The 21,087-nt window shown below is 64.8% G+C and overlaps 2 protein-coding genes across 2 annotated transcripts; both read right to left on the reverse strand.

The window, feature by feature from the left end:
* Positions 1 to 6,167: 6,167 nt before the first annotated feature.
* Positions 6,168 to 10,950, reverse strand: EFNA4 (ephrin A4). Its single transcript, XM_047705031.1, has 6 exons — positions 10,791 to 10,950; positions 10,553 to 10,755; positions 9,825 to 9,987; positions 7,594 to 7,889; positions 7,155 to 7,223; positions 6,168 to 6,840 (listed from the first exon to the last, which is right to left on the reverse strand). Exons 1-6 carry the CDS (start codon positions 10,946 to 10,948, stop codon positions 6,704 to 6,706), a joined length of 1,026 nt encoding a protein of 341 aa, XP_047560987.1. The 5' UTR covers positions 10,949 to 10,950; the 3' UTR covers positions 6,168 to 6,703.
* Positions 10,951 to 11,074: 124 nt separating this feature from the next.
* Positions 11,075 to 20,987, reverse strand: ADAM15 (ADAM metallopeptidase domain 15). The gene is given in 24 exon segments (XM_047705024.1): positions 11,075 to 11,387; positions 11,482 to 11,600; positions 11,848 to 11,919; positions 12,341 to 12,412; positions 13,037 to 13,090; positions 13,092 to 13,107; positions 13,457 to 13,595; positions 13,756 to 13,828; positions 14,200 to 14,277; positions 14,522 to 14,723; positions 14,800 to 15,104; positions 15,234 to 15,326; positions 15,493 to 15,667; positions 15,758 to 15,906; positions 16,187 to 16,271; positions 16,383 to 16,552; positions 16,629 to 16,697; positions 16,784 to 16,849; positions 17,910 to 18,108; positions 18,197 to 18,273; positions 18,408 to 18,486; positions 18,847 to 18,923; positions 19,554 to 19,651; positions 20,789 to 20,987. Coding segments are annotated over 24 exon segments (2,589 nt in total). The 5' UTR covers positions 20,868 to 20,987; the 3' UTR covers positions 11,075 to 11,344.
* Between the last annotated feature and the right edge of the window lie 100 nt (positions 20,988 to 21,087).

Raw genomic sequence — 21,087 nt, forward strand, 5'->3', positions numbered from 1 at the left:
AGAGCTGAGATGTATTCAATAAATCATGGAGGCTGGGGCCTGGGGGAGGGGAGCCCAGCAGCGAAGGGGGGCCGCGGATAAACAATTCATTGAACAAACAAACAAGGGGCCTTCGAGAGGGAGGCCTGTGCGTGGGGGAGGCAGCCACCTGCTCCACATGGGAACCGTTCCCAGGCTCTGCACCTTGCCCTGGGGCCCATGTGAGTGGCCCACAGCGGGCTGGTGGTCGGGAGGGTCCTGGTGTGGAGACCCGAGTGCCGAGGACCAGGGCGATGCGTGTGTCTGCCGACTCTCCTGAGGGTGTTGTCCACAGGGCTGTGTGATGCGCAGTGTCCTGAGTTGTCATGGACACTGAGTTGTCGTGGAGCCACACACACACACACACACACACACACACACACACACACACGCCTGCCCTGGGACACACGCACCACTGTGTGTCCAGGACGCAGAAAACCAGGATGCTAGGCTCAGTGGGCTGGTTGGGGGCAGGGGGGGCAGGGAGAGCCTCCAACCCTTGTCACCGTCCTCGTCATGCCCTGCTTCCTCTAATGAACCCCGCAAGCTGCCCGGTCTGAAGTGTGGGGGCATCTCTAGGCTGCTGTGAGAGGTGCGTGTGGGTCCTCTGAACGTGCTTCCAGAAAAGCCGAGAGGGAGGTCGTGTGGCTTAGTGGGGACAGGAGGGGCTAGGGGTTGAATTCTAGTTCTACCACTCATTGGCTCTTCGGGTCACCGCACTTGTGACTGCTTCCTCATCTGTAAAGCAGGGAGAACAGCACCTTCTCCAGGAGCTGCCTGTGATAAGATTAGGACCCGTGTCCCGGAAGCACTTGGCACAGTGCTTGGGACCCATGATTTCATGCGGGCCTCACCATTACTTTTAGCTATTTATTTATTTATTCATTTATTTGACAGACAGAGATCACAAGTAGGCAGAGAGGCAGGCAGAGAGAGAGGGGGAAGCAGGGTCCCCGCTGAGCAGAGAGCCCAATACGGGGCTCAATCCCAGGACCCTGAGATCATGACCTGAGCTGAAGGCAGAGGCTTAACCCACTGAGCCACAAGGCACCCCTATTTATTTATTTATTTTTAAGGATTTTATTTATTTATTTGAGAGAGAGAGAGAATACGGTAGGGGGGAGGGGCAGAGGGAGAGAGAGAAACAGGCTCCCTGCTGAGAAGGGAGCCCAGTGGATGCTGCGAGGCTCCATCTCAGGATCCCCGGACCATGACCCTTGCTGACCCCTGCTGAAGACAGACGCCCAACCCACTGAGCCACCTAGGTGCCCCATTTATTTATTTATTTATTTATTTATTTATTTATTTATTTATTTATAAGATTATGTTTATTTGGCAGAGACAGCGAGAGAGGGAACACAAACAAGGGGAGTGGGGGAGGGAGAAGCAGACTCCCGCTGAGCAGGGAGCCCGATGCGGGGCTCAAATCCTAGGACCCTGAGATCATGACCTGAGCTGAAGGCAGACACTTAACAACTGAGCCACCCAGGCGCCCCCCATTTATTTTTTTAAAAGAGTTTATTTTTGAGTAATCTCCACACCCAGCATGGGGCTTGAACTCACAACCATGAAAGTCACAGGCCCCACCTCCACCTCCCCTGGCAGAGCCAGCAGGGCATCCCCAACACCACTATTATGAAGGGGTCCTCTCCTGAGGTCTGCCCACTGAGACTAGCCCTGGACTCACTCTTCCATTCCTTCTCCTGCTCGCCAAGCTTCTCCATACAGCTGTCACCGAGGCACTGTCTGGGGAGTGGGATGGGGCAGGAAACAGTTAGATGGGACTCAGGGAAGAGGCAGTTTCAGCCCCAACCAGGAAGTCCCCATCCTTGACAGTGTGGACGGTGGGGTCTCTGACCTCCGCAGACTGCACAGTCTCCTAAGCCCTAATACTTCGCCTGCATCCAGACTCTCTTACCTTTCCCGCCACCAAGACACCAAGATTGAGCTTGTGGCTTCAAGGAGAGGGGACGGGCAGAGGTCTGAGTAGCTACCCCCCCCCCCGGCCCCACCTCATAGCCAGGACTCTAGCCCCCACCTTCTGCCTAACGGTTAAGAGGCTCCCTGGCCACGATTGCTATGTCTGGGCGAAACACAGAGAAGTGGCTCCCTAGAGTGGGTGGGGGGAACCCTCCCCTGGAGGGAGCCTCCAAGGGCCAGGGTGGAATACGGGGTGGGTCTCCTCCCTCGTAGGCTCCGGCATTCCCCAGCCCTCCGGAGTCCTCTGGAAAGGATCTGCTCCCTGCAGGAGAGAGCCAGCAGACAGGTCTGAGCTGGCCTGCTCCTCCGCAGACAGAACAGGTTGGGGGAGGGGGCCAGTTGGGGGGGGGAGTGGTGACTCTAAACCCCCTTATTGTCTCCTCCAGGGAGCCAGGGCCAGAGGGGGACTATGGCTTGGGCACACCCTGCCACAGCTGGGGGCCCAGCTCTTTGCCTCCCTTGGCCAGCCGCTGCCAACTGGGGAGCCAAGAGTCTGGGCCCCCAAGTGGAGCCGGTGCCTGCCCACCCCTTCCCAGAGAGCCGTTCTCTCTACTTCTCTCCCCTGGGCTGGGCAGGTCCAGGCTAATCTGCACAGAGCCTCACGGCAAACATTGATCTGTAATAAAACCACAGTGTGTGTTCAGGAGAAGGGACTCCAGACAAAGCGAGATCCCCCATCTGTATGTATGTGTGAGTGCTGTCTCACCCATACACATTCACACATACATACAGATGGGGGCGCAAACACAGCCTGACCACAGGCCCACACTGAGCCACACGCACAGGCACTACCCGGTCTGCGCACCCCTCCCTGCCCTCAACTTTGTCCTTCAAGCGCAAGTCTCCTCCGATAGCGTGTGCCCCCACAGAACTTTCTACGTAGCTCTAGAGTAGCCTTTGCACTTGGCATTATAATCATTTGCTGGCCACTCTGCCTTCCCGAGTAATCTGCAGATTCCTTAGGGGAAAGGATCTTGTCTGATGCAAATGCTTACCCCTGTACGCAGCCTGGTGTTGAGTTAGTAGGAATAGGTAAGCTGATTCAAATAATTGTTGGATTGATACACAGAGGAAGAGGTGCTCTCAGACGGGGCAGGGGGGGACACCCATGTCTAGAGACCCTTGAAGCACACAGGACGACCAGGGCCTGCTGCTCCCACCCCTAGGGCCCCACTACCTCTCAGCTTCTTCAAAGGGCCTCCCTCTTGGTTCGGTGGGAGACCACGAATCTGAGCTTCTCCTGAGGGCTGGCAGGCAAGCTAAGGGTTAATGACACCTCATTAGTATTTAATTGGAGGAAGGAAGCTGGCCTGGCACCAGACAGGTGGGCAGGCATCCCTCCGTTCCAGCACCCTGCCAGGCATGTGGGTGATTTGGCCCTGGAGACCCTCAACCCCGCCCGGGGCACCGCCCCCCACTATGTGCTTTGCCAATTTCATCTCTAGACAGTACAGGCCAGCCCTCCCCATCTGTCAACAAACATCCAGAGGGAGAGGCAGACCTCTCCTTTCTGCTTCAGCAAGGCTGCGCCCCCTCCCACTGGAGGAGACACTGGGGGCTAGAAGAGGGGTGGGGTAAGGAATGGGGAAAGGAGAGATAAATTATGGAGCTGCTAAAGGATAAAGTCGGGATACAGACAAGCGACAGGGCTGGGGATGTGGAGATGTCTGCTCAATTTGACCTTAAATGAAGAGAATGCAAATGAGATGCAGACAGTATGCAGACGACCAGGAGGACGTCATAATTAGCATTCCGCTTGGCACCCAGGACCCCAAGGCTGTTGCCAGGACTCCTCCCCTAGCCTTCCTGGGGTAAGTGGCACTGACCATTACTTGGAGTGAGAAAAGGACCTCAAGAATGACAAGAGCTTGGTTGGGCTAGGGCTGCGGGGACCTGGGAAACTGAGCTCCACCCCAGCTTCCCCACCCCCAGCCCAACCTGCGCCCACCTCCCCCAGCTGCCACAGGAGCTTCAAGCAGGATCACTCTCTCCAGGTTACGCCGTCACACCCTTACTTCGTGTTGCTATGGGGACCCCTCCCCACCTCCAGGCCTGAACCAATGGGCATTACCAATTATGACCTCATGCCCCAGGCCCGGGGCTCAACTGGCTGTTTGGAAGCCGGAGCGGCCCTGTCCAAGTGCGTCACTGCTGGGAACCCCCCGACGACCCCAGCTGCGGTAGCCTGCTGAGAGCAGGCGGAGCTGGAGCTCACGAGTTGATGAATGAATGAATAAGCAAAGGAAGGAAAGAGAAGAAAAGAGGGAGGGGTCACATAGAAAGACCAAAGCTTCAGGGTTTAGCTTCTAGGGAAAGGGTGATTTGCAACTCTGCAAAGTGTGGGGCAGGACCTGGGTCACCCGCACAGGCTGCCAGGCTCTTGGGACGACGAGACAGAATGCGGCAAAGATGACCAGTTTTCGCATCTGCTGGGGAGAGACTAGGGCGGGCCCAGCGAATTGAGAGCCCCACCCTGGGCCGTCTAGCGCCGCTGAGTTTAGGGGAGATCGGTGCCGCCCCAAAACTCATAGACCTGCCCAGCCTCCTGGAACCGCGCCCCGGAACGCGCCTGGAGGCCTTCTCATGGTTCGGGCCCAGTCGCGGAAGGCCGCCCGGCACCTTCAGCCTGCCTCGGTCCCGGGGAGCAGACCTGGCCCTCTACAGGGCGCGCCCCGGGATTGGCTGGGCTGAACGCGCAGGGCCAGGCATGAGAAAAAGGCGGGCGGGCGGGTCGTCAAAGTCCAGCCGCCCAGGCGTCCGCGCAGACACCTGCCGGGAGCGGGCGGCCGGCGAGGGCCCCCTCCGAGTGCCCGCCCCCGCCTGCTCCGCACACTGGGCAGCGACGACCGGCTGGGGGGCCGAGGGGGGTGTGGGGCCGCTGGCCGCGGGGTGACACCTGCACCGTCGTCAGTGGAGGGCAGGGGCTAGTCGCCCGTCGCCCCCGCGCGCCCCGCCGACGGCTGGGGGAGGGGAACGGTGCGGAAGCCTGCAGGGCCCCGTTTCCACGGCGACAGACCGACCCCCTCCTGGATGTCAGGAGAGACGCGACTCGAACCCAGGTCCTGAAGCCGGGCCGGAGCTCCTCCTCCAGCACCGACGCCCCCGCCCGTGCTCTAAGCAGCGGGGGTGGGGGGTCAGGGCGGTGCGGAGCGCGCGGACGAGCCCAGCCGCAGGCACGTGCCCCTCCAGACGTGGCGTTCCCGGGACGCGGCCTCGAATGGGGGGAGGGGGCGACGGGCGTCTGCCCCGCCCGCGGCGCCGCCCTCCAGCCCTCCTGCGAGCGGGATCGGAGCGGGGTGTGAAGGGCTGGGGGAGGGGCCCGCGACGCCCGGAGTTCCGGCGTCTGTCAGTCTCCCGCCCCCCGCCCCCCCCCCGGCGCCCCCCGCCCCTGCCCGCCCCCCGCGTGTTCACACGCCGCCTCTCGCTGCCGCAGCCGGGCCGAGCTAATCACAACATCCACCTATCGATCGCTGGCCCGGTGCCAGGCGGGCGGCTCGGAGCCAGGGGAGGCTGCGGGGCACCGGGGCGGGCGGAGCCCAGCTGCGGGGGAAGGGGCACCCCCTCGCCCTGGCTCCACCCAGGACACCGTTCGGAAAGAGGGCTCCGTTTGGGCTTGGGGTGGCGGGGATCAGAGGCTCGCCTGCCAGAGGTGGGAGAGAGTGTGGGGCTGAGAGCGGAGGGGGCCCTCCCTTCTCGGCCCCACCCCCTCCTCCTTATAAAAGCGGAGAACAAAGAAGCCGCTGGGGAAGGAGGCTTTGATCTGACCCCACCTTCCCAGTTCTAGGCCAGGCGTGGCCCAGACTGCCCTTGGGGAGGGAGAGGGATGCCCAGCTCAGGGACCCGGGCATTCTGAAACTCGCGTGCCCTCTCTCTAGAAGCCCCAGCGCCCTGCTTGGTGCTCCGGGGCTTGGGCCGTGCCCCAAGTGGGTGGGCTGTCAGGAGCCTGTGCCCCCTGGCAGCAGAGGAAGCCGGCTAGGGAGGTGGGAGAGGGTCCAAGCGCCACAGCTGCCGCTGGCACCTACCTCACAGTGCCCAGAGGGTCGCTCCCGCGGCCTGGAGTGGAAGACGGCCTGCGTGCCAGCTGCACGGAGGGCCGGCCAAGTGAAGCCAGAGCAGAGGCCGCAGGGAGTCCTCGTGTCAAGGAAGGAGCCCGAGGGTGGGGGTGGGGGTACAGCAACGGAAAGTCGGGTGGTTTATTGAGGGTTCGGTCCAGACACTTATAAAAATACAAACTGGCATGATATTCAACCTCATAGCAAGTCCGTCTTCATAGAAGACAAGTGAGTGACCGCCTGGGGAGGGGAGAACGCTGCCCCAGGGAAGAGGCCCCCAGGGTGCTGGGCACAGACGGCAGGTGGGCTGGCCAGGACCTCCTCCTTGCCCTGGTCTGGCAATCCACCTGTCCCCAGGTCTTTGGTCTTGGCCCCAAAAGACTCAAGGATTCAGCCCCACCAAATCCCAGCCTTTCTGGGGGGACAGGATGAGAACGTCAAAGCAGCTGACAGAGACCCGGCGTTTGTCCTGCCTGGGCTCCAGGACGCCTGGGGCCGTGTGCAGCACCCCTGCGGCAACTCCTCAGCCTGTGGGAAGGGGCCAGCCCCTGGAAGGGACACCACAGACCCTCTGACCTCCCTATCACTCTTCCATTGGTCTGGCTGGTGTGATGCTCCAGCGGCAGGGGTGTAGCAGGAGGGGTCTGCTTGGCTCAGAGAACTCGAAGGAGACGCAGAATCGGAAGCAGCAACAGCAGCAAGAGACAGAGGGGGCTGAGAGCGCCTCCTCCTTGCCACCCTGAGGTGCCGCTCTCTCCAGGGCTTCCGACAGGGTGGGCGGACTCCGACTCTGTGGAGGGAGGGGCAGTGCTGAGGGACCCCCGCCTCAGCAGCCCCTTTGGGCCCTGCCCTGGACTCTTCACGCCCGGACCGGTTCGGCGGAAGCCTTGAAGGATACTGCGCTGGAGATGCCCTTTCCTTGGCCCAGCATACAGGGCTGGAGTGGAAGCTCCCAAACAGGTACAGGGGGAGCAGAGGCCATAGCTAAAGGCCCCTCTTGGACCCCTCAGGGTCTGATGCTCCCAGTCTCTCCCAGCGGCCTCCCTCACTCCAAGGGCCCCACACACGCCCGAAGGGCTGCTCCCCACACCCCAAGCCACTTACTGCTCTCCCTGCAGCAGACGGACACCTGGAGCCTCAAGCACTTGCCAGAACTGTCCGGAGCCGGAACCGCTGGGTGGTGGGGGGTAGGGAGGAAGAAGTCAGCACTGGCTGGTTTCCTCGCCGCAGACCCCTCCGGACTCCTCCAATTCCTCTTCTCTGCTTCCCTGGAAAGCCTCCCCTTCCTTTTGGGCCACACCCTGGTGCCAGGCCTCGGCCGTGTCCCACATCATGTCCCCTTGCTCCTCTTGCTATCTCCTCCTCTCTGCACACTCCCCCAGATGGCCCCCTACTCAGTATTACACTTGGGTCTCCCCACCTTCCCTCCCAGGCCCCTCCTTTCCCCCAACCTCAGGCTCTTGGCCTGGACCTGCGGCAGGGGTAGGACACCCCCCTCCTCCCCCGCCGCCCCCCAGACAGCCGGGGAGGCCCCCTCACTCACAGATGTAATAGTAGGTTTCTCCGGGCAGGAACTCGAAGCCAAGGGAGAAGGGTGTAAAGCGCTGAATCTTCTCAGAGAACCGAACGGGGCCAAAGGGAGCAAAGGGGAGGGCGCACTCCCAGCGCTTGAAGGCGCCAGGGCCCTGGGCCTGGCAGGCCTCATAGCCTGGGCGGTCCACCATGTATAAAGCAAAGGTCTCGGGGCCGTCAGGGGGCCCTGGCCCCTCGTAGTGCGGGCAGAAGATGTCTAGGTAATCGTTGAGGTCCAGCTCCACCACGGCGTCTCCTCCAAGAAGCCTGCGGGCAGAAGGCCAGCGTGGGCCGAAGGCACGTGGTGCCGATCACCAGGGCCGTGAGGGTCCCAGGGGCCCGGGCTGGCCTCTTCCCCAGCCACTGGGGAGGGAGCAGCTTGGCAAGGCCTGAGTCTCTCGGCCTGACAGCTCCGAAGAGACAGAGTCAGGAAATGGGTGGGAGAGGGGAAGGGGGCCGAAGTGACCGCAGGGCCCATGACCGTGCGGCTCAAGTCTGAGCTGGCCACTCCGCGCGCCTAAGCGCAGGCTGGAGCTGCGACCCTTGCTCCAGCCCTGGGCCCGACGCAGGGCCTGGCCCAGCCCCGTGGACTCGGTGAATGTCAGGTGTGTGGCTGCCGGGAAGACGCTGGGGCACAGAGGTGAGGGGTACATATCTGGGCCCGCAGCGCAGTCACGGCCGCAGAGATGGCCGCCAGCAACAGAATCCGTGTCAGACAGGCTGAGAGAGGAAGACTGCCTTCCGGATCTCAGTGCGATATGGAGAAGGCCATGGTAGGAAGGAAGGAAGGGGTAGGGAGTAGATGGGGGGAGGCCCCTCCAGATATCAGCTCACCTTTGGCCCACTCTGGACTCCCTTCCCTACCTCTTGGGAGCTGCCTGTGGGGGCCGGGACAGGAGACAGGGCCGGGGGCAGGCGGCCGGACAGCACTCTACACTGGATGAAAGGCCTCTAACTATCCCTCATTGAGTGGTCTAAGGACCAGCTGCGTCTGGGGGCTTGTCAGAAATGCTGATTCCTGGGCTCAGCTGAGACTGACTGAACCCAAGCTGGGCCTCGCTGTGATTTGCTGCACAGCGTCTTCCACGCCTGGGAAAGTGTCCTGCTTCCATGCTCAACAGATACCTGCAGACTGGACGGCTGAGCCAGAAACCTCAGGGTTGGGGGCTAGGAAGCTGAATTTCTAACAAGTTCTCTGAGTGATTCAGAGGCACTGGTCTGGAACAGAGAGGGGGCTTCGGAACTGGGAGGACAATAGCTCTTATCACGTGGTGCCGGCATCCCAAGGACCTGTCTTGATGCCCGCCCTCCCCGGGGGTCTCTGGGCTCCCAGAGGCTGAAGCAGAGGTCTTATCTGCCTGTAGCCAGGATCCTAGCACACGTCCTGCGTAACAACTGTTGGGGAGTGAACAAATGAACAGAGTCACAGATTGTCTCAAGTAGAAAATCAGAAAGGCAAACAGATGGAGAAAGCAGACAGACAGGGAGAACTGGGGAGGAAAATGAAAACAGTCAAAAAATACTGAGGTTCAAAGGCTGGGGAGAAAGAAATAATTTGTATCTGCACAGCCTGCACTCCTTTCGCACACGTGACTTCGGTCAGCCCGCCTGATTTCCCAGGGTGCCAGGTGTTATTAGCCCATTTTACAGATGAGATAACTGAGGTTAGGGAGTCAAACGACTTGCCCGAAGGTGATTCCGCTGGAAGGGCAGGGCTGAGACTGGACAGAAATAGAAGGGCCCAGAATGACGGAGATGAACGCAGAGATAGTAAATGAGCGCAGGAGGCCAAGGGAGCAGGAGAGTAAACCTCGCTCTTTCGCCGGAGCGAAGCCCCCTCCCTCGCTCTCCAGAACGCCCGCCCCAGCTCGGGCCAGAGGTGGGGGGGCACAGCCGCCAGGAAGGGAGAAGCGAGGGGGCGGGGCTCGGAGCGCCGGCCTGGGGGCTCCCCGGCACCCGGCTCCGAGATCCCACCGCCCGCCTCCGGAGCTGGGGTCCTCCGCCCGCCCCCCAACACGTGCGGGCGGGGGGAGCCCCGGGCGCGCCTCGCCCCTCCCCTCCCCCTCCCCCGCCGGCTCAAACAAAGGAGCCCCGGCGCGCGGCCGGGCGCAGGCGGCGCCGCGCACAGAGCGAGAGTGGGGTGCGCGCCCGGCGCGGGAGCGCGCAGGCCCGGGCCGCCGTCGCCGGGTTCGGCCCGACTACCTGGGGTTACTGGAGTTCCAGTAGACGGCGTGGCGGAGGCCGGAGCCCCCTCGCAGCGCGGAGCTGAGGAGCGCGGCCCAGAGGACAGTCCGCAGCAGGGGCAGCAGCCGCATCGCCCCCGGGGTCCGCTCTGGTCTGGTCCGGCCGGTCCCGGCCCGCTTCGCTGCCGCGGCGAGAAAGGTACAAAGTGGAGGTGGGGGGGGTGGGGGGTGCGGAACTGGGGGTGGGGCGCCGAGACTCGCAGGCCACGCCCCCGGTAACTTTCCACCAATGGGGGCGCGCCCCCGCCTCCCCACTCAAAGCCGACTCTTGTTAACCCGCTGTGCACCGAGGCGCACGTCAGGCTCGCCACGCTACCCCTGGGGCTGCACGGCGTCGCGAGGGGGCGGCACGGGCGGCGCAGTCCACTATCTGGGAGTCCGTCTCGGGGGAGGTCGCGTCTTTCGCGTCTGCGCTAGTACCGGGCAGGTAGGAAGCCTTATTACTTTAGACTGGAAGATTGAAACCGGGGCACACGGCCTTCGGCCACAAAGAGGAAGAGGTGCGGCGCGGCGGGGTCCGCGGAGCCCGTCCCGCGCCACCTTAGCTTATCGCCCCTTTTGCCCACCCAGGGATAGCGCGAGTGGAAGGGACAGGTCGCCTCCTGGGATCCCCCGACCCCTTACTGAGCCTCAGTGGTGAGCTCGTGCCCACCTGCGGGCCGGCGCCTGCCCCTTTCCGCCCCGCACCTTCTCTCCGGGCTGGGGGCCCACGCGGCCCCATTCCCGAAGTCCAAGAGATGAGGTGGTTGCGGCCGGTACAAAGCGCCTTTGTTCCCAAGCCCTCAGGTGGGGCAGGGGAGGAGGAGGAGGCAGGTGCACGGCCTTGGGATCGTGGGAGCCGCCGCCCCGCTCCGCCCCGGCTCCGGGGCTCCGAGAACAGCAGCCCGATCCACTTTCCCAGCCACCGGCCGGAGGGTGGGGACGGCGCGTCCGGCAGCTGGGCCGGCTGGGGGGGGCCGCCTCTGGGGGCCGCGCACACGGGGGCGAGGACTTGGCGACCGGGGGCTGGCACGGGGTTTTACAGCGCCCTGGGGTACTGGGTTGCGCAGTCGTCCGGACCGGGCAGAAACCGGCCGCGAGCATCCCGCGGACACGCGCGCGGACGCGGCCTGGGACCCTCGTCCGAGGCGGCAGCGCCTCCTGGCGGCCACACCTGGAACCGCAGCGGGGCGACGCGGCCCGCCCGGAGCGGACAAAGTCCAAGCGCGCTCCCCAGACGTCGCGTTTATTGCACCCGAACAGGGACAGGCTGTGCGCACCTCCGTCGGCTCCGTCCGGCGCCCGCTCCCCCCACCCCAGCTCCAGCTGCGCGCGCGGGTCCCGAGCGTGCTGCCCCGCGGCGCGTGGGGGTGCCCGGGGTCTTCAGGTGCCTGCTCCGCCGTGTCCAGCCTCTGGCTCCTTCCGTCATCGCGGGGGACTCCAGCGGCCAGTTCGCCTCTCGAAGTCCTAAGTCCGGGTGGCGGGCAACCTCAGCAGAGGTCAGAGGTAGAGCGAGGACGCTGCTGGGGGCGGCGGCGCCGGCCTGGGGTGCGGGAAATAGAGAAAAAAGTTCAGAGGTCCCCTTTCCCCAGACCCCCGGCGCTGCGCAGGTGTCCCCCGCACCCCTCCTCGCCTACCTGGACGGTAGCACTAGGGGCGGGACTGCAGCTCCTGGGCCGGGCAGGTCACCGGAAGGGCGCCGGCCCTGGGGGTTGGCAGGCAGTGGCTTCCTCGGGGGTGGGGGCTTGGCAGGCCCCTGAGAGTGAGAGAGAACACGCGATCTGGCTTGGGAGGGGGTGTCATGTTGCCTACCCCTGTTGCTGGGGAGCACCAGTCTGTGGGGCTGGCCCCAGAGGTCACCTTTGTTCCGAACCAACCTGTCACCTTTAACAGACACCAGGGTAGGGGCCCTCAGGTTCAGAGGGGGCATCTCACCATCTCACTATTAGCAGCACAGCCCTGAGTGGGGGAGAGGCTGCGCCCTTCTCGCCCCACACTGTTACCTTCGGGCGCCTCACCGCCGGGTCAGCGGGCAGAGGGCGGGCAGGGGGATTGGGCCGGTCAGCCAGCTCAGCCTGGACAGAGAGAGGGGCAGCGCTGTGGGAGCACAGCCGGGGGCACAGGAGCGTGCACTGGTTTTCTCCGGCGGGTTCAGTTCAACATGCAAAGTCAGCCAGGGGGCAGGCGAAGATGGGGACATGCGCAAAGGGCTCGGGAGACTGCCCGCAGAAGCCCCCGCGCAGGAAGGCGGGGGTCACAGTGGCGTCCCTGGCCGGCTGCAGTCCTGCCACTGACCACCAGGTGGTGGTAGAAACCAAGGCAGGAGGCTCACCCTTTGCTGCCGCAGGGCGGGCGGGGTTCAGAGTGTCAGAAGGCTGAGGGGCGCCCCGGCCCCGACGGAAGAGCGCCACCGGCAGGGAACAGGGGTGAGAACTGCAGCGGGGCACCAAGCCTCCCACCTCCACTGGGCCAGGGCGGGGCCTGGCCTGGATTTACCTGGAGTCTCTTGGGCACAGGGTCAGGAGGCAGCGGCCTGGAAGGGGGTGCCGGGAAGCCAAGAGCACTAGGCTGTGGAGAGAGCGGGAGGAGCAGACAGGCGGGACGGGGTGGGGGGCGGGGGGAGCACAGAGACAGGTGCGGGCAGAGAGCAGTTAGTGCCGGGAGGGGCGGCCAGCCGGGGCCAGGGCGGGGGCGGGGGTGTGCGTGCCAGCGGTTACTCAGTTGCATGCACAGAGAAGGGGTGACGAGTGGTGGAGGGAGCATGCGGGCCACCTGCAGGCGCACCCCTGTCATCAGCTCCAGGGGCTCACGGGGTACTCGCCGGCCCTGCCACACGTGCTGACCGAGGCCTCATCGGGTCGTGGCCCCTTGGAGGCCATTTCTGGGCACCACCCCGGTTGTCCTCCAGGGTCTCCTGCTGGGAGCACCAGGAACCCACCTCTCATGGCCACCAGCGTGGCCACAGCTCAAAAAGCTCAGTAGCCCCTTCTCTAGGTGACTGTCTCTCCCCACGGCAGGCTGAACGCTGCTGGGCCTGCAGCCGGGGGAGTGCAGGGGAGGGCTGGCTCCGCGGACTGACTCTCGGGCAAGGGGAGCCTTTCTCTGAGTCTAGGGCCTTCCATACCCCCACCCCAGGGCCCACGGTGGGTGCCTGGGGAGGTGGGGCTGCTCTCCTCTGGCGTCCATACTTACCTTGGCCCCTGGCATCAGCAGGACCCTCTGCGGGGGCCCTGGGCATTCGGGGGGGACCAAACTGGGCTGCCCTGAGCATGGAGAAAGGCAAGGAGGGAGAGGGCCCAGACTCAGACCACGCTCTCCCTCCCCACGTGGCCCTTGAGTGGGGCTGACCCTTGGCAGGCCCAGGCAGAGCAGCTTGAGGGTAGCTGAGGCCCAGTCAGAAGTTGGGGGGCAGCTCATGAGCCTGGGGGAGCGCCCCATCTACTCGACACAGGGCTGCTGGGCAGACGTGGACCCGGCCTCCCGCTGCTCTCTGCGGGTCTGGGTGCGAGGTGAGGTGTAACGGGGCCCACAGAGGGGAGCGAGGTGTGCATGCCAGGGGCCAGGGCCCGGCGCCAGGCGCTGCGGAGGGCCTGGGGTCAAGGAGGCCGGTACCTGTACTGGCAGCTGGGCCCTTTGAGCTGACACAGCCGCTGTCGCAGGCGGGCGCGGTGCCGGTAGCTGGCCCCCAGCAGTATCAGGACCGCCAGCAGCAGGAGGCTGAGAGGCAGCCCCACGGTCAGGGAGCTGGGTGCTGCGGGGCGAGGACCGGTGTGAGTGCGGGCCAGGCAAAGAGCCCCCACCCAGGAAGGGGAGGGGGGGACGAAGGGAGGGTGCTCAGAGGACCGGAAGGGGTCAGAGAAGGGTAAGCCACGCTGCCCACCGCGTGGCCCCGGCCCGCTGCCCCCCGCTACCTCTGATGCGGTTGGCGCAGTCAGGGGGAGCCCAGCGCTCCTCACAGTGGCAATGTCCTCTGCTGTCACAGACCTGGGGGTAGAGTTTGAGCAATGAGGGACCCTACTTGCTGGGGCCGTGTTTCCCTGTCCTTAGCCTTTCAGGATCTCTTCTCTGTCCAAGGTTGGAAGGTAGGCTGGCTGACAGGGCGGAGACAGGGAGCCTGTGGCCTTGCCCGAGGACATGACCTCGTACCCAGCTGCCAGTGCCTTCACCGGGCACGGGGCTAGACCCTCTCACACTCATCTACCGGACCCCAGGACGCCCCACTGGGTGGCCGAGAGAACCGAGCTCAGAGGGGTTAATAACGGGCCTCAGGTTGCACAGCTGGGAGGAAGCAGGACGGATTAGGGGTGTGTGTGCCAAGCCTGGCACCGTCTTCCGTGCCCACCATGCCCGCTCACCCCGTGTCCGTGGCATTTGCCTCGACATTCCTGGGCTCGCAGGACATCCACGGGTTGGCATCGGCCATCCATGCACACCTGCCCAGGGGTGCGGGGGGGAAAGCCAAGGTCAGAGCCTCACAGAGCACTGCCAGCCCTGGGAGGCCACACCTACTCTTACAGACCAAGACACCGCGGCTTGGGCAGGACAGGTCGCCGCCTGGTCAGCAGCGCGCGTCTGACCCCCGAGAGTCCGTGCCTCGCACAGCGGCGGGCCCCGGGGCCTGGGCACGGCTCGTGTAGACGGCCCTCCCCGCTGGTCGCGCCCACCGGGACCGCTCACCAGGCCAGGCCCACAGGCGGTGCCGGGCAGACTCAGGAGGGGCTGGGCCACATCGTCGCCCAGGTCCAGGTGGACCCAGCGGCAGTTCGCTCTTGGCTGGGTCCCGCTGGCTTCCAGCACCTCCCAGCGCAGATCCCGAGCGGTGCCCAGCAGAGGCCGGGCCTGCCCCCCCTGGCACTGGAGCTGCCCGCAGGCGGCGTCTCTGAGGTAGGGCAGAGGGTACCGGGTCAGGTCAAGGCTCCCCCGCCCCCAGAGGGGAATCCAGGGGCCTCACTTACTCTGGGGCGCAGGACACATAGCTGCCATTAGCGCTGCGCCCACAGCTCCCGAAGGCGTCCCCCCGAGTATTGGCAGCAAGGAGGCAAGGCGGCGGGGCGGGCTGGGCCCCGGGTCCCCAGAGAGCCTGGCACTGCTGGGCATAGGAGGCACAACGGCCCTGCACGCACACAGCCTCGCCCCCCGCACACGGCTCGCCGTCTCCCAGGCTGGCATCGGGAGGGCACTGGGCACTGTCTCCCGCGCAGAACTCCGGTAAGTCACAGTCCCCTCTGGTAGGGCGGCACTGCCAGCCAGCCGGGCGCAGCTGCGGGGGCAAGGGAGTGCGTGTGGCTGCCGGTGGGTCCCACCAGGCCCCCGGGAGCCGGGAACCCCTTTCCACCCCGACCCCGGGCAGGTGGGCTGTGGGTGGAGGGCGGATCCCGTCTGCGCCTACCTGGCAGTTGTGACAGCAGAGCCCGTCAGATGCGCACTGTGCCCCGGGCCTCAGCTGGCAGGTGAAGTGATCACAGCAGGGGTCACTGCAGTCCTGAGGGCGGCGGGACCACTGTCAGAGCAGACCGGGCGAGAGCCCACCCCTGCCCTCCGAGGACACACACGAGCTGCTGCTGGAGGCTGACAGTGCTGTCCCCGTGGAGAGGGGACAGAGGGGCAGCGAGCCAGGTGAGGGCTCAGGCTTTGGGGGAGGCGCTCACATCCGGGAAGCCACAGTCACACTGCTCGCCGGGCTCCACGAGCTTGTTCCCGCAGATGGTGGCCAGAGAGGGCAGGCTGGGCAGCCGTTCAAGGAGGCAGCTGCCCATCCCTTCCAGAAGGGCCTTCTCCAGGGCCTGCCGGCTGCAGTTGCTGAAGTTCAGGCCTGGCAGGAAGCTGGGGAGGGTGGCCAGAAAGGTTGGGGCTGCAGGGTGGCCTCAGGCCCTGGCCCTCCCCCGCCCCGCCCCCACTCCTGCAGGGACTCACTCCGTGGAGGCCTCCATGATGCAGCTCTTGGCAGGGGCCGGCCCCGGGCAGGGGCAGCTGCTCCCCGGCAAGTCGTGGTCCAGGCCCAGGCTGTGGCCCAACTCGTGCGCTATAGAGGAGGCGACCCCCAGGACGCTGGTGGAGTGATCCTGGCATTGGGGAGGGGATACCCCAGGTCCAGAAGCAGCCTGAATGCTCCTGTTCTCTCATCTGACCTCTGGGCCCTCAGCACTGCCTCCCTCCTCACCTGCTGGCCATGGGAGAGGGGGCCAGGGAGGGGGGCCACCACAGCAGTGGCCACATCATCCAGCCCTGCCCCCATGCCCCCAGCTCCAGGGTTGGCCCCTCTGTAGGGGCTTCAGTGACTCCGCGGCCCTCTAACTGGGTGGCCCTGATGTGGCAGTGGGGAGGAGACCTGAGAGAGCTCACCATGTTCACCCCCCCAGAGAAGGCAGGAGAACAGATGGAGTTCTGAACGGCCATGCCCACCGTGGGCCCGGAGAACGAAGCAGCGCTGTGGGGTCATGAGGTCAGAGGTCAGGCCCAAGGCGGGGAGCCGGAGCCTCAGGGCCTCAGACAGGGAGTGGGTGTGACACCGGCCAGCGCAGGGCCCGAGGGGGCTTACGTCACCAGCTGGGCACTGTCATGGGGCAGTCGAGGGAGCAGGTCTCTCCCGCGCCATCTGAGGAACCTGTGTAGCGTGAGCCCCGGGTCCCGGCTTATCTCCACCAGGTCGCGCTGGGTCCAGGCCTCCAGGCCCACGAGCACCACCCGCACGTTCAGGGGCCGGAAGAACTGAAAGACCTGGGGCTCAGGAGAGGGGCTCCGACGGCCAGAGGGCCGGCAGGGTGCAGCCCCGCCCAGCACTCACGGTGTCCAGGAGGAGGGTCACTTTCAGCATGCGGTCCAGCAGGTGCTGGGGGTCTGGGTACCTCTGGACCTGTGGGCCAGGGATGTGAGCAGGAAAAGCCGCAGCACAGGTGGTGGTGGTGGGGTGGGGAGGACGTGCCGGGGCCACGTGCTCACCTCCGAATGATCGGCCACGATCACCAGCTCGATGGTCTTGGTCTCTGTCACCACATCCCGTCTCCGCTGTGGGCAAGAACGGGGCAGCGGGCTCACCGTGGCTCTCGGCCAGCAGCCCACAGGGCCCGCTCCCACCCTGGGTGGCCGAACGGAGGAGAGCAAAGAGCCCATTTCACAGATGCACCACGGGGCACCTGCAAGGCCGGGGACGCGCCCAAGGTGGACCCACAAGTAGGTCACGCGGCTGGGAGCAGAGCCCTGCTCTTCTGGTTCCACATTCAGTGTCTTTTCCAAATTAAAAAGAAAATAATAGGGGCGCCTGGCTAGCTTAGTCTGTGGAACCTGTGACTCTTGGTCTCGGGGTCATGAGTCCGAGCCCCACAGTGGCCGTAGAGATTATTAAACAAACAAAAGAATAAATCCCAGGCGACGCTGTCATGCACGTGTCAGGCCCCAGGCCGGTTCCAAGCGCTACGCGGAGGCAGATAATTCAGCTGATTGTCACCATAACTCTGAGAGGAAGGCGTTTTATTATCCCTGGGTGGTGGTGGGTTTTTTTTTTTTTTAAGATTTTATTTATTTGAGACAGAGACAGAGAGCAAGAGAGCACAAGCAGGGGAAGGGACAGAGGGAGAGGGAGAAGCAGGCTCCCCGCCAGGGCTCGATCCCAGGACCCTCAGATCAGGACCTGAGCCGAAGGCAGACGCTTTCCTGACTGAACCCCCCCCGCCCCGGGCGCCCCTGTTGTCCCCGTTTTATAAGTCAGGAGATTGGATTCATGTTGCTCAGTGACTAGTAACTGTATTGTCTGTGGCCAAGTGAGAGTCCCTGCCTTGGGGATCTCAAGACTGGGGGAGTGAGTTTGGGGCAAGGACCGGCATGTGAGTGGCGGCTCTATCACTCATAGTCAGATGACCCTGGGCAAGTCACTGACCTCTCCAGGCTTGCTTTCTCCCTCCACAGAGTGGAGGATATAGCCCATACCTCCCAGCATTGCTGGGAAGAGGAAAGGATTATGTTCACACAAGGGTGTGGATGGTGGCTGCCTAAAGGTCCTGGAAACAGGGCTCTGAGGGTCTGGGGCCTGGTCCCCAGGGACAGCAAAAGCCCAGCAGATTATCCTCACCCGGTGAGTGTGGCTGTGGCTTTGTCCCCAGGGCCGCTCCGGGGGGACCTGCGTGGGCACGGGCGCTCGCCGGCTCAGGGCACAAGTGCGGCCTGGCAGGAAGAGGTCTTGGATCCGAGAGATATTCGGGGGCACCCGAAGGTCCCCAGGCCCCAGGTCTAGGGTGTAGCTTCTCTCCGGGGACAGGATCACCAAACCCCTGGGAAGATCCAGCAAGTCAGAAGGCCTCCCAACTGCCAGCCTCGTGCCCTCACTGTCCCCACCCCCACAGGACGTGCCCTCAGTACCTGAGCCCGGAGCAGGTGCAGACAGAGACCCAGGAGCCCTTGTGGCCCCTCACGGCCCCCTGGTAGCAGCAGTTTCCCTACAGCAGAGAGACAGCGGTGCTGAAGGCCAGGAGGCTGGCCTGTTGGTGACGACAGGCTGTCCTCTAGGGATGGCACCCTCAGGTGGCCCCTGCCTTCCTCCTGCAGGCCACAAACAGGGCACAGGACTCACCAGACTGTGGCCCACACCGACCACACGGGTGCCGTCAGGCTGGTACCACGTCAGGCTCGGGCGGCCTGGGACTAGCTCTCTAGGAAGAGAAAGCAGGGAGGTGACTGTTGCCTTCCTGTGGGCATGGTAACGGCCTGAGGCCTGGACATGGTGGAGGGGAGCCGGGTTCCCCCAGAGGCAGCAAACTGTTGTGGTTGGGTCCCAAACTGCCCGGCTATTGGGTTCTAATCTGGTTTTGACCACATCTGAGCTGTGTCACCTTGGGCAAACTACTTAGCCTCTCTGGGCCTTGGTGGCTGCATATATAACGCGAGGACAGTACTGAATGGTGCCTGCCCCGCGGGCTGTCGCAAGGGTGGGATGAGTTCAAGTGCACGCTGGTGCTCTATGGCCAGCAGCTATGCTACCCGCATCCGTAACGTCACGCCAGCGTGTTTACCTGTCCCATAGGAGCTCCAGAACGTGCTTCTCCCCATCCAGTTCCAGCGGGATCTGCAAGGCCTCAGGCAGCTGGGTCTGTGGGCCATACAGGGCCAGTCACCTCCCGGCCCTGCCCCAAACTCCTATCCTCTCTACCCAGAAGCCTTCAGGTCCTTCGGAGAGCACCAACTATTAGATCATGGGTGGGGGTGGGGGCGTCCCGAGGGAGGGGCCAGGAAGCCCTGCCCGGCCTGGGGCATTGTTCTGGGGGGTTGTGTGGGGAGGTCAAGGAAGGTATCTGAGCCGCCCCTTCTCGGCTTCCTGCCCAGAGAGGAAGCATCATGGAAGACCCGGCATGGGCCCCAGCCCTTCCTCTGACTCAGCTCTGGAATTGGGGAAGGGGGGTATTTGGTGAGGCCCTGACCTTCTCTGAGCCCCCCCCCCCGACTCCCCCGGGGAGAAAATGGACAGAATGAGACCAAGAAGGCAAGCCTGGCCTCGGGACGTCCCCACGGAGACGGGTGGCTGGGTGGGGGCAGAGGCTGGCAGATGTGGGGGCAGATGTGGAGGGCATGGGTGAAGCCAGGTGCTGGCGTGCGGCAGGAGGGGCGGCCCGGCCGGGGATGGCCCTGCTGCCCGGGGCATCCTCTCACCTGTCCTCAGCCGCACTTTGCTCTGTGGGTGATGGGGGTGTACGTCTTCATTCGAGGGGAGAGGGAGGCTCACCTCTTCAAGGCTGAGTGTGGGGGTATCCGGAGGGATCTGGGGCTCCAAGGGTCCACCCAGGGCTCTCTCTGGCCTTGCCCGCTCCTTCTCAATGTCACCTGCAGGGCCCCCAGAACACCCCGAGGGGACGCTGAGAGAGGCCACCCCACCGCTGGGTACAGCTGGTGCCCACTGGGCATCCAGGCCCTTCTCTGCTTGAAGGACGCCTGCAGTGCATGCTGGGACTTAAAGAATTCTAAAGGGAAGGGTCTTCGCTTAGGCTCCCAACTTTCATCCCAGCACCCCACCTTGCACGGCCTGCCTGTGGCCCCTCCCTGGCCCCCCCAGACCAATCTCAGGTTCTCGGGGGCACCCCCTTTCCTAGTCCCTCGCAATCCCCCCCAGGAATGCCCCCACTCAGGCCTGGGCAAAGCCTTGTGGCCCGGTGCCCACTTGCCCTCCCCTGTCCTCACAGCGGAGCGGTCGGGAACGCCCATTTCTGGGTTCGCAGTGCAAACACCCCTCCCCAAACACCCCCCCCACACGGTCAGGCACACCCGCTCACCACAGCCCAGCCTCCCCCCCAGCACCCCCGTCCCCACAATGGCCCTCTCTCTCCTCCAGCCAGCCCACCGCGCCTGCCCTCCCAGCCCCTGCCCTCCCAGCCCCTGGCCCGAGACAGCGGCGGGAAGTGAAAGTCCCGAGGAGGAGTTGGTGTCAGCCTCTTTCCCGGCCAAGTCTCCCCTCCCCTGGCTCCTCCCGCGCTCCCGCCCGCTCGCTCCGCCGGGTTTCTGGTGGCATCAGCATCCGAGTGAGGGGTGCGTTGGCTGCTCAGGCCCAGGGATGGGGGCCCAGGAAGAATCCTCTCCCCACTCGGCGCTCTGGCACCGGGTGCAATGGCCCGCTAGGCCCCAGAGGAGCGAAGACGTCAGTCCTGGGGAGCCGCGACCCTGTCCCACCATCCTGAGGGCACGCTGGGCCAGAGCCTTCGGTGCCCGGCACCGGAGCCTGGAAGTGTCCGTGGGGACTGAGCAGAGGATGACCGCGCAGCAGGGAGCCCGGCATCCCCCTCCTCCTCTCTCCACTCCCCCGCCCAGTCGCCCAGTCGCAGGGCGCTCAGGCCCGGACAGCGAAGAGGGCGGGCTGCGCTCCGCTCCGGGGTCTCCCCCACGTCTCCAGCGGACCCCAGAGCCTCCCGACCTCCCTGCACCTCCTCCCATTCCGTCGCCCCCGCCCACGGCGGGCCGGGCACTCACCGACATCGGGGAGCGGCCGGGTGGACAGAGGGCTGCCAGCGCCCAGGAGCCCCAGGGCCCAGAGCAGCGCCAGCCGCATGGCAGCGGCGCCCCGGGCCGGCGGAGGGCAGCAGGTGCTGGGCCGCGCGCCGAGGAGCCGCGGCCGCCGGGTCTGCCTGGCGCACCCCACCGCGCCAAGCCGCCACCAGGCCCCGCCCCGCCCCCGCCCCCGGGCTCCGGGCCAGGCCCCGCCCCCAGGGAGGCCGCAGCCCCGCCCGCGGACAGCCCGCGTCGCTCGCCCCCGCCGCCTCCCGGCTGCG

The sequence above is a fragment of the Lutra lutra genome, chromosome 15, assembly GCF_902655055.1.
Source record: "Lutra lutra chromosome 15, mLutLut1.2, whole genome shotgun sequence".
In the NCBI taxonomy this organism is placed as follows: domain Eukaryota; kingdom Metazoa; phylum Chordata; class Mammalia; order Carnivora; family Mustelidae; genus Lutra; species Lutra lutra.